The 12,865-nt window shown below is 40.0% G+C and overlaps 1 protein-coding gene across 1 annotated transcript; it reads right to left on the bottom strand.

Moving 5' to 3' along the window:
- Positions 1 to 12,123: 12,123 nt before the first annotated feature.
- On the bottom strand, positions 12,124 to 12,842 carry LOC132639488 (uncharacterized). Its single transcript, XM_060355934.1, has 2 exons — positions 12,487 to 12,842; positions 12,124 to 12,196 (listed from the first exon to the last, which is right to left on the bottom strand). Exons 1-2 carry the CDS (start codon positions 12,840 to 12,842, stop codon positions 12,124 to 12,126), a joined length of 429 nt encoding a protein of 142 aa, XP_060211917.1.
- Positions 12,843 to 12,865: the final 23 nt, after the last annotated feature.

Genomic DNA, 12,865 nt, shown 5'->3' on the forward strand with positions numbered 1-12,865 from the left:
CAAAGAGATTATGTATATAATAAGAGTTAGTGGGTTCGCTCGGCTCCGAATATGGGGTCGGGTGCCCATCACACCCTAGTAAGATCGGGGTGTGACATAGCCGCCTTGTAAAAGACATTCCATCAATCTTACACTCTGACCGATGTAGATTCATCATTATTATAGCCGCCTAATCAGTCTCGAGAATCCGCCTCTTGTCAGAACTTTTTAAACCCTTCAACTTCTTTAATCTCCACTATATAAAGCCCATGCCACACATATTTTTGCCATGCACTTGAACAAAACCCTAAACTTCAACTTTTTTCAAAAACTCTTTGCTTGCAACTGCCTGGTTCTAAATTCTCTTCTGAGTTCCAAACTTTATCTAAACCTTTATTTTCCATCGGTTGATTCTATGCTTTCTTCTTAGTCATGACTTCCTTACCGTTGTTAACTCAAAGTGTGGATCACCCTTCGTCACCACCACATTCTCTGCCTTTGTTAGCGATGGGAGCGACCTGCCCTGAGGAGGAGTTGGAATTCCTTGCTGCGGACATTCTCCCCGCCGGCTTCAAATATGCGAACGACTGCAAAATATCTTCTCACCTTAATTCTGTGGAAAAATTCGAATCTTTCATTGACGCTGCCACTATTTCCATAGTTCGGAATGATTGTAACTTTGGTGTGGACGTCGACGTCCGCCCTGTTGAAAGAGGGGTAAGAATCAACCATCATGTTGTTAGTTATTCGATGGCCTATACTTACCCTTTTGCTATTGGTTTTTGTCTTCCCATTCCCCAAGTGATAGAGGACTTCTGTCGTCGATACTGCGTTTGTGTTGGCCAAATTGCTCCGCAAAATTGGAGGCTCGTATACTGCCTCGATATTTTGGCCAACGTAGCTGGGGTTTCTTTTATCCTCGACCATGTAATCCATATCTATGTTCCCCGGGTAATCCGAGGTGGCGTAGTTCATTTGTTTTCTCGTAGGACTCGAGGCCTCATAGACCCGGAGGATGATTATGACAGGGAGTGGCTACATCGGTTCGTAATGATTCGTACGGACCAATTCCACTATTCTCTATCCGTAGACTTCCTAGAAACGTGGAATCCTACCCTGAATTCGATCGAACCCAACCTCATAATAAATATCTTCAAATGGGTAGTTGCACTTTTAGGCGTCTCTCGTGACGTGGGCCGTTCTTAGAGGAGCATGGCACTCGAAGGGTGGAAGGGCAAAAACCATGGTAAATTTTAACTTGTTTGTGGAATTCCTTGTTTGTTTTCCACTTTATACTCTAACCCCGTATCTTTGATTTTCAGTTCTTCCAACAAAGAGGTATACTTAAAAAGGGAAAAACATTATCGAAGGGGATGCTGAGGATGTCGTCGAGGGAAAGAAGACAACGGCTGCTTCAGCGAAGGCATCCAGACGAAGAGTCCCTATGAGCTCCTCGGCTATTCCTTCGGGAATAGGCTCTCGGGTCAGATCACGCCATATCCTGCAGACCCATGGAGGTTCAAATACATTAAGGAGCAAAAAAGGTCACTACCAAGATTCGGGATGAATCTTCTACAAGAGGGGGAGAATGATAGCAACCAAGGAAGCTTAATTTTCGTTGAAGACTAAAAAATATCAAGATGCTTTAATGGGCTTCATTTGGTAATGAAAACATGTCTTGTAATGGAGGAATAGCTCCAGAGGAATAGCTCCAGCCCAAAGTAGATCTTTTGGGAAAGTCTTAATACTAATTGGAGGCCCAAATTGAAGACCAAGATGAGTTGGATTATGGCCCAAAACATGCCCAAAGAAGAAACAAGTTTAGCAGCCCATACTTGTGTTTCTAGAAGGTCATTTAATGTTTTTATTGAACAAAGTGTTGGTGGTCTTCTATGCACATTGGAACAAATGTTTGGTGGTCTTCTATGAACTTTGGAACAAAGAATTGGTGGTCTTCTATGCAGCTTGGAAATTGCACCTTAATTAATTTAGTTTGACCAACTTTGAAGTCTAGAATGTTCTTTATTTTCTTTAGGGTGGCAGCCACCATTTCTCCTATATAAAGGGGTGTTTTCTTTTTCATTGTAACTAAGTTTGAATATTAATAATATTAGCCTTGTGCTTGTGGAGACCTTTGAGGTTCTCTTTGGGTTATGCCCTTTTTGTTCTACTTTGAACCGCAGCTCGGATTCTTCGATGGTAAGATTCCTTGTTTGAGTTCCCTCCCTCCTTTTCTTCTTCTTCTTCTTCTTCTTCTTCTTCTTCTTCTTCTTCTTCTTCTTCTTCTTCTTCTTCTTCTTCTTCTTCTTCTTCTTCCTCTTCTTCTTCTTCTTCTTCTTCTTCTTTCTTTCACTCTTAAACAACGTTTTAAGTATCAAATACTTGAACTTGTGTTCTTCTTTCTCAAGAATCAAACCTTCCCCCTTTCTAATTTTCAATTCTAAAGTCTTCCGCTAACCGTGTTGTTATCAAGTGGTATCAGAGCGGTTCTATCATGATTCCGTTCTTGATAATCTTGGGGATTTCTTGAAAAAAAAATAGCAAAAAAAAAAAACTGAAAATAAGTACTGTAGCGTGAACAGTATCAAAATTTTAAAAAAAATAAAGAAATCTGTTCGAGTGAACAGTGACGTGAACAGTACTTCTAGTTATCTTCCCTTGTTCTTGGTTTGTTCAAAGCTTTATCTTGTGATTTGGTGACTTTAAATTATTGGGAAATCCATTGTGGTTGTTATCTCTTGAAAATTCCATTAGTTTGAAAGATTCTTTGACTTTTGCTCATCAAGGAACTCAAGAGTCACTTTGAGGAATGCAAAGGTCATTACAACACATTTGTATCCAAACTCATTGATATGTTCTAAATATTTTCTTGAAAGTGTTTATTTCTTGCATTTAGTTTTCTTTATGTTCTCTTACTAGATACTTGAAGTATTTGTCCACACTTAGAGTTGTCTAGTAATTTTGTGTCTATTCCTTTGTTTCGTGCCAATTTGTTTCGTGTTTTTATCTCTCTCTATTTTCATTGTGTATTTCTTGTTTCCTGTCTGTTTAAGTTTTTGGTTTCCTTTCTTTGTTTGACATAAACTCCATTCTTGAACCAAGCTTTGGAATACTTTGAAGTGTTTGAGTTGTTGGTTTATTGAAGAACTTCGAGGCGCAACCCTTGAGTGGTAAAAGGCAAGACTGGTGAGATTATTTGAGGGTAAAAGCCTAATAGTGTGAAATACGAGTGTTGAGAGCCACAACTTGAGTGATACACGTAAGGGAGTGTATGTGAGATCATTTTACTACTAACTGTTTTCTTTTTTTTAAAGCATGTTTTCTACAGATTCTGAAAGCATTTGGAGTGAAGGGATGGATTATTTTAGTGAAGAAGAGTGGGAATCAGATGCAGAAGATGATAGAAGGGCATACAATGATTCTTGTGAAGAGTATGGTGGCTACGATGGGTCAAATAGCCAAACCTATGATGAGTCACATCAGATTTGTGATTCGAGTGAAGGTAATAACATTTGTGAGGATTATAGTAGTGATGAATCTTTTGATTATGATGACATTAGTTATGGTGATGAATGTGCTGATTATGTTGAAGTTGGGAGTTTGAATCCTATTAAACCTACTCCGGTAAGATCTAGTTTGGGAAAAAGTCTTAGAAGAGGCCATGAGCTTACTAGAGTTAACAAGGTTTTTCAAACTAGAATGGAGGTATTGTCTAAGGTGTGTCCTACTAAGATTGACAAGAATGTTTGTCATAACTTAGTTAGTGCTTACTTTGTTGAAAAAGTAGGTTTATCTTGTGTTAAGCATGTTTCACCCTACACCTTAAAAGGAGTGAAGGTAGAGAAGAGGGTGTTGGTGTCATTAACTCTTGGGAGATACAAGGATGAGGTTTGGTGTGACGTAATTCCCTTATTCACATGTCATGTCTTATTGGGAAAGCCGTGGTATATCTATACGAAAGTTTCATATGATCTAGAAAAGAATAGGTATTCCTTGGTGAAAGATCATGGAAAAAGAACTACCCTTGTATCTTTGTCACCTACAGAGATTCAGGAAGATCAATTAAAGGTAAGGAGATCAATAGAGGTGTTTGAAAAGGAAAAGGTCTGTAAGAAGAGAAACAATAGTGGGATTGGGAAGCCTAAAATTAGAGTTGATGTTAGAAGTCCTCCAAGGGATAAAAGAGGGATTTTAGGCAAGTATATGGGAACTTGTGATACTTATTGCAGCATACCTTTCCCGGGGATAGAAAGGGATGATACCGCATTGACAACCTTCTCTACACCAAACAAAAGTGAGGATGAGAGACAAAAGAAAGAGAGAAGTGAGGGTGAGCAACTTGACAACTTGAGAGAGGAAGTGATGAGTGAAAAGAGTGAGTTGTTAAGAAGAAAAAATAAGTGGAAAGAATTGAGTGAAGTGAGCTCAAGAGGGAAAGTGAACAAGTTCACTTAAGAGATGAGGAAAAAGAAGAGATTAAAATAATTGAGTGCATAAGTGTGAAAGATTCTTGTTCAAGTTCTAACCAATTAACTCATTCTTTTTCTAGTGTTTGTGCTCCAAATGTGCAGGTTATTGAAAAAGAACCCATTGAAGTGTTGGAACAACAATTAAAGGAATAATCTAGCTTCAAATGGGATTTGAAAGGAGCAAAGGCTGATGATTCGTGGAAACAATTCCAAGTAGAAGACAAAGTTGAGCTTGATGATCTCATCTGGTATGACCTTATCGATGATCTATTTGTAGATGCAAACAAAACTGAACTTGTAACACAATTTGTTGAATCAAGAGTTTTAAGTGAAGATATAACTCAAATTGAGAGTGAACCTAACTTTTTTTGTTGTTCTTCTCACGTGAGCAGTCTGCCACAATGTGGTGAAAGTGGGGGACGAGATAAGTTGAGTGAACAAATCCAAGAAAATTTGAGAGAGGATGAATCTTGTTCATATGCTAATCAACTAACTCTTTCTTGTTTTAGTCTTTTATCTCCTTTCATGCAGAAAATTGAGGATGAACTTTGTGTAAAGGATGATGGCAGCTCACTTGAAGAAGACAGTCTCATGCGTCAAGGTTTTAAAGTGTGGGATAACCCATTGTGGGATGATACTAAACATGAGTTTACTGTACATTTTTGTCCACTTTGGGATTCCAATGAAGGAAGCAAAGGTGATGAAGTTTCCAATGAAGACATTGAGACACATGAAGCTTTTGATGCCGTAGATATTGAGAAAGTTGAGCTAGGTGCAGAATGTAGTAGCTCAAGTGTGGAGAAGGATAAGTGCTCACATGTTGCTAATTGCAAAATATCTTTATCTTGTTTCGTAGATCTTTTTTTGCAGCCTCATTCCAAGTCACTTCTTGAGGAAATTACTTTTGATCCATATCTTGATCCTAGTGTATCTAATGGTGAGGTTAAGTTATTTAGCAAGAGAAAATATGGTATGTTTTCTTGGTATTCATATGCTTTTAATCTAGGTAAAGACCCTCTACTGTTTAAAAAGCTTATGAATTGTGTTCTTAGTGGTTGTGTTGGTGATCACATTTTTCTATTAGATGATTTTATGCTTGGAGATTTAAAAGGAGTATTTGTGCATAAAAGAACCAAGTGGGTTAGATGGTTGCATGGTCACTACCTTGTGTTATTTTTACCAAGTGGTTGTTGTCTTTTCCTACTTATTGTAATTAATGGTTGCAAATCAATGACCAGATTCAAGGATGAATCCTCTTTAAAAGGGAGAGAATGATAGCGACCATGGAAGCTCAAATCCATTGAAGGAGAATCTACTGTCAATGTCAAGATTCGAGGACGAATCTTCTTTAAGAGGGGGAGAATGATAGAAACCATGGAGGTTCAAATACATTAAGGAGCAAAAAAGGTCACTACCAAGATTCGGGATGAATCTTCTACAAGAGGGGGAGAATGATAGCAACCAAGGAAGCTTAATTTTCGTTGAAGACTAAAAAATATCAAGATGCTTTAATGGGCTTCATTTGGTAATGAAAACATGTCTTGTAATGGAGGAATAGCTCCAGCCCAAAGTAGATCTTTTGGGAAAGTCTTAATACTAATTGGAGGCCCAAATTGAAGACCAAGATGAGTTGGATTATGGCCCAAAACATGCCCAAAGAAGAAACAAGTTCAGCAGCCCATACTTGTGTTTCTAGAAGGTCATTTAATGCAATGTTGACTATATTTAATGTTTTTATTGAACAAAGTGTTGGTGGACTTCTATGCACATTGGAACAAATGTTTGGTGGTCTTCTATGAACTTTGGAACAAAGAATTGGTGGTCTTCTATGCAGCTTGGAAATTGCACCTTAATTAATTTAGTTTGACCAACTTTGAAGTCTAGAATGTTCTTTATTTTCTTTAGGGTGGCAGCCACCATTTCTCCTATATAAAGGGGTGTTTTATTTTTCATTGTAACTAAGTTTGAATATTAATAATATTAGCCTTGTGCTTGTGGAGACCTTTGAGGTTCTCTTTGGGTTATGCCCTTTTTGTTCTACTTTGAACCGCAGCTCGGATTCTTCGATGGTAAGATTCCTTGTTTGAGTTCCCTCCCTCCTTTTCTTCTTCTTCTTCTTCTTCTTCTTCTTCTTCTTCTTCTTCTTTTTCTTCTTCTTAATTGATTCAACTCTTTCTTTCACTATTAAACAACGTTTTAAGTATCAAATACTTGAACTTGTGTTCTTCTTTCTCAAGAATCAAACCTTCCCCCTTTCTAACTTTCAATTCTAAAGTCTTCCGCTAATCGTGTTGTTATCAGTGGGCCACCCTCGGTGATTGTTCTAGATGAAGAGGATCCACCGGAGCAAACTAGCCTCGGTTCGACTATTTTGAAGGACAACCCTGAAGCCGTTTAGCTGATGAATGATTTTGTAGAAGTATCCGTGATGTGATTCTTCGAGTTAACAAAGAACCAATCGACCAGGATCTTGTTCTTGAAGCGATTTGATGGGCAGATTCAAGAAACGGGCGTATCTCAAGTTATAGGCGTTGGATTAAAGTGATTCAAAAGCTATGTGAAAGATGACAATCTGAACTATAAAAATAACTATTGAATTGTTTAAATCAAGTAAGTATTGAAGCCGACACGATGGAAAGAAAATTAAGGTTTTGGGTATGAACTAGAACGAATTTTAATCAAGAAACGCGTTCTTGAATGATCAAGAACAAATAAAGTTCCTAAGTCACCACTTGAAATCAACTTACGTGATAAAGAAACACCACACGCTATTGAAAACAAGATAAAGACTATCACCACCTTGCTTGGAACCAAAAACAAGGATAAAGAAGACCAAATAGAGAAAATAACTCTATTGCAAACTAGGGTTTATGCTCAAAAACGTGAATAGTCTATTTACAAGTCATGAGAACCCTTTATATAGGCCTAGGTTCTCTTCTTTTATGACTACAAATCCATATTCTACTCTAGAAAGGAAATAGCTAAAAACAAGGAAAGTAAAATCCCTATTCTACAAGGAAAAGAATAAAGAAAACAAGAATCCTACTAGAACTAGAATAAAGATCCTACTAATGATAGGAAATTAAATCCTACTATAATATAAATCAAGAAACAAGAAACCTATTTAGAAAAGGATTCAAGAAACAAGAATGAGAAATAATCTTCAAACTTGAGCTTCTTGGACTTTTCTTTTTCTTGAATTTCAGTCTTGTGTTTCTTGATTTTCTTGAATTTCTTGATATTCTTGATCTTTCATATCCGAGGGAATGAACCGAAGTTCTCAACCTTTGGTTTATCATACCGGACCGAATTTTCTTTCCGTTTCTAATTTAGTTCTATAATTTAGGCCATTTTGTTTTTTGTGAGGCTAATGTAACCGAGAAAGTCGGATACCAGTTACAAATGTAGTAGAAGTTTTTTTGTATTGACTCGAACTTATTCGGTTTATGAATGTTTTTATTGGCTTTTAACTTTCACCCGAGCGTAGTTGGTCTTTACTTTCCGTATGAATTCTTCTCTTCGTATACGTCTCCGTTACGTCAAACTTATGGATATCTTATCCTGTAAGTTTCAAAATTTGCGGGAAAAATCAAACGGCTTATCAACTGTCACGTCCGTCTATCTTCGGCCACATGTGGCTTTACTATTGGTCGACCCTTCCGTTATCTGATCAATGCGCTTCCGTCATTATGACCCCTCGCTTATAAATAGTTTATACTTCCCCATTTTCATTAATTACAGCCTCTAAAAAATTACTCTTCGAGCTTTTCTTCACCTGAGAAGCAAAAAACATAGTCGGAATCTTTAAGTTTCTTGCCGGAACCACCAAATTATCCATCGGAATCTTCATTCTCCTTTGTCGGAATCTTCATTTCCTTCACTGGAAACTTCATCTTGTTCTTGAGTTTTCCCTAGATCTTCAAAACTTCATAAGGCTTTCTTTCATCTTTTCTTTCTTTATCATACCTTTATCATATATGGCTCAGAGTACAGTGCCCTCCTCTCATAAAGCCTCCCCGGTGGGATCTCCTCAGCTGACCGAGACTGAGGTTAAAGTTCCATTCGAACCCCGGGGTAAGGACATCATCCCTTCGGTATACCACTTCAACTCTGAATTCGCGGTTGAAAAGCCCCCGAAGGGTAACCTGACCGAGGTTGTGATGTCAGGCGTTACCCCACCGTAATTGACGCTACTATCATTCCCAGGTTCCGTTCGGAATACGGTTGGAGATTCCGTCCCGCTGAAATTATAATGTCGGGCCCTGATGATGACATCACCACTTATGTGGAAGGGTACTCATCCGTTTATACTCACCTTTTCACTCTCAATCTTGACCTGCCGATTGATGAGGTCATCCTTGATATGTGTAAGTTATATAAATTGTGCCTTGCACAAATTAGGCTGAACGTTTGGCGGATCGTTACATGCATCCGCTTTTTGGCTAATAATGTTAGGCTCCCGTTTACTCTACACCACCTGATCCGTCTTTATTCTCCTCGGATTTTTCATGGTGGGATCGTGAAGCTTACGAAACATGAAAAGTACCCAATTCTTTTCAGCGTGGGTGAATATAAAGATCGTGGTTGTCTCGAACGCTTTGTTCGGTTCAAGACTGAGGAGATCGTTCCTCGAGATTACCTCTCCTTCCCCGAGAAGTGGAACAAAGCCCGTAAAATTCCTCGGTACTTTTTATTCTTGTTTCCTGTAAGTTTTTTACTTTTCTAACTTCCTTCCCTTCTATCCTTTTCCACTTTCAGCCAAAGAGTGGCTACCGGATACCATATCTAGTTTTGAGAAGTGTGTGGATGCCATAATGGCACATCACCCCCCATGAAATCCATACTTGGAGAGACCTCTCTGCAGGCAAGTGGGTAGTGTAAAGCCACGATGAGCCATTCATTTATTCTTTGCACTTTTTTAGCTTTTGTCTCATAACATTTATTGGTGATTAACCGTGTGTTATGCAGGCCTGAAGAGGGGTAAAGTCACATTGAGGCCTGAGCCTTCGGCTGATCCCGATAATCGAAGAAATGTTTGATCCGACCAGTGTGGATCAAGTCGTTGCCGAGGCTTCGAGGAGCAAGAAGCGGAGTTGATCTTCCAGGCCCTCGTCCTCAATGGGAAAGAAAAAAAGGAGAATTATTCAGACTCCGACGTTGAAAGACGTTCCCGAGGATGATTTTCTTTTGAAAACCGTTGGCACAAAAACAGTCGCTGCCACCGGTGTTAGTATAAGTGGTTCTCTATGTTGACATAATGGAGGGTAATGTGACTGGGGTAGCAGATCAGATTGCAGGGGGCGATGATGAGCAACCCTCCATTTTGCCAGACATCGGCCCGGCGGGAACCATAGTCTAGAGAGTCCTATTTTAATAGAGAACGAACTGCCTTCGGCCGAAGTAGCCGGAACTACTTCCTCCCTCCCCTCGAGCAGGAGGAATTTGAAGGTATGTTCGATGTTGATGCCTTTTCTCATACTGCCATTGGAGATCCTATGGGATTTTATTTGCCTATTCTTCAAGGGCACAGAAAACCTTTAAGCGCCACCGAATCAGGTTCTCGCCCTCACCTCGTGGATACCTTTCCAGCCCCAAGTGCTAAGCCAAATGAGACAAGGCCCATCGTATTCACTGTCCCTACGGACACGCACTTCATGTCTCGGCCGGTTAGAATAGCCTGTTATCTTAGGCCACTTGCGTCCAATGAGGACCGAGAAAAAATAGACCGAGTCTCGCGGCAATGTCTTTTCACCTAGAGTATACATTCAACTAATCGGGTATGTTCAACATCCTCAGTTTTAGTTTCATTTCGTGATTTATACTTATGCCTAATCTAAGTTTTTTTTTCTTTTCCTAGGTCTGTCCTTTTGCAGCATGAGGGCTTCTTTCGATGTACGAGGGAGAATGCCAGGCTGCGTAACCAGCTCGAAGATGTTCGGGCCAGCTGGATGCACAAGGTCGAGAGATCAAAACATTCAAGATCCCGCTGCAGCTAAAGGAAGATTAACTGCTTTCCGTGGGTGACCCATCGATTCTGAAGGCCAAGCTTACAACTGCCAAGGAAGGCATGCTTAAGGCCGAAATGACTTGGCGGACCTACTTGAAAAGCATACTGTCCTTTTGGTGGATAAGCGAAAGCTCGAGGTAGTACTTGAGGAGGAGGCGGTTGCCGATGCTAATATGCGGCAGGGGCTTGAAGCTGCCAAGGCCGAGATGGTCCACCTCATCGCTGAGCGTGATGCCGAGAAGGAGCATTCGAAGGTAGCCCAAGAAATGGCCGATGCCCGGGCCAGGTCTGTTGAGGGTCTCAAAGAACAGCTCAAAGAGGCCAACCAATATCTGGATGTGCTAACTCGGGAGAATGTTGGGCTGATGACCCAGATTCAGCAAGCCTTGTCCAAGCGGGGACAGAAATCAGGCCCAAGCCGATGCCGATGTCAAGGCCGCCATTAATCGTTGTACTCTGCGAGCTGAGCATATAAAATGGAAAACCCAAGTGCTCACCCTCAAAGAAGCCTAACATGGCATTGAGGACATAGGTGCGAAGATTGCTCAGGCCGAGAAGGTAGAGACTCGGACCCAAAAAGCTTTCTTGGGCAAAAAGTTTGAAAGAAGAGCTTACCGCTTCTGAGGAGTTAGATTCCGAAGAGGAGGAATAGATAGGCCCTTAGGCTTAGAAAAAATGTTATCTGTCTTTTGTTAGTAATTTTTTTGTTGAGGTCGGTATTTGGCCTTATGTAAATATATTTTTGGAAGTGCTAATATATGTTGTAAGTGTTTGTCTTACCGAAGTCTTTGGAAATATCGTCTATCTAATGTTTATTTGAAAGAAGTATGCTTATACTGTTAACTCATTCAAATGTTGACTTGGGCCTGACTTCGGGCAATATTTGCACAAGTTAGTTTGTTTAGGGTGAATCACCTGACGGGAACAAATGAGTTTTGCACCGAGGTTGGCGACTTATGTATATTTTATGCTCGTGGATTCGGATGTCTCCTAATCACTTCAGGCATTTGGGCTGGTATTTCCGGCCTTTCAGACGTAAGTGTTTTTGAGTCTTTATTTTAGGCTAAGTCCATTTTAGACCTTCTTAAGCCTTTGTGAATGAGTCGAGCTCAATTTGCTTAGAATTTGTTTGAGCCGAACCCTTATTTTATCCATTGATCGACTTCTCTAGTCCTAAGTTTGTAGTCCCTGTTTCAGGGTTTTTTACGAAATTAGGAGTATAACGGACTTACGAATGTGGAGTGGGTATATTGTGAACAGTAATATGCACAAAGCTTAAACCGAAGTGTTCTTCTCATTTCACAAGCTTGTATGGTACAACCGCCAAGTGGTATTCTGATTTTTGCCATAACAAAATTAACTATCCGAGCATGACTCGTTCGGTCGTTTGGCCTTTACAAAAAATCCTAATGTAGGAACTTTCAAAGAAACAACAATCGATTCGGCCTCATTGGGCTTACGTGATACAATCGGTTTGACCTCGTTGGGCTTATGATATGATAGTCCCCTAGTGTTTGTGTTCGAAGTATGAGAAGAGAAACACTATCTTTAATACCGGACAGTCCCCGGTCTTAGCACTTGGCTAGTCCTTTTTACTAAAGTAATACGCTGTATGTTGTTGCCTCGTTAAAAACCTTGCCGGAAAACCCACGTTGGGACAAAACTGAGCTAAGGGAAAAAGAGTGTTACACGTGTTTTCACATCTAACTCTAATCTTCCTAACTTCATTTGGGCTTTGCTCCTACAAGGATCAAAACAGGTAAGTTAAACAAATTCATGAAGATGGTTAGGGTCGTACCTTAGCAATAGTATCTCTTTAATTGCGCTACATTCCAATTATTTGACAATTGTTGGCCATCCTCCGACGTGAGCTGGTACAATCCTTTGCTGGTTATACTGATCACTTTGTACGACCTTTCCCAGTTTGGACAAAGCTTCCCCTTATTAGGGTCTTTTGTGTGTAATGTGACCTTTTGGAGGACTACGTCCCCGATCTGGAAATGTCAAAGATTGGTTCATTGGTTGTAATACCTGTCCATCCGTTGTTTTTGTGCTGCCAAGTAGACTAATGCTGCTTCACGTAGTTCCTCCATTAAATCGATTTTTACTGCTATAGCTTCTTCATTTGACTCTTCTATGGCGTATTGGAATCTTAGGCTCGGCTCCCCGACTTCAATGGGGATCAGAGCCTCCGCTCCATATACCAAGAAAAATGGCGTTTCATCGGTACTTGACTTCGAGGTTGTTTTGTAGGCCCAGAGTACTTCCGGCAAGATTTCTTTCCACCTGCCTTTGGATTCATCCAACCGTTTCCTCAAGTTTTGAATGATAGTCTTGATCGTCGATTCTACCTGCCCGTTCGCACTGGGATGATACGGAGTGGACATTATCTTTTTGAGTTATTGACTTT

The sequence above is a fragment of the Lycium barbarum genome, chromosome 5 (assembly GCF_019175385.1).
Source record: "Lycium barbarum isolate Lr01 chromosome 5, ASM1917538v2, whole genome shotgun sequence".
In the NCBI taxonomy this organism is placed as follows: Eukaryota; Viridiplantae; Streptophyta; class Magnoliopsida; order Solanales; family Solanaceae; genus Lycium; species Lycium barbarum.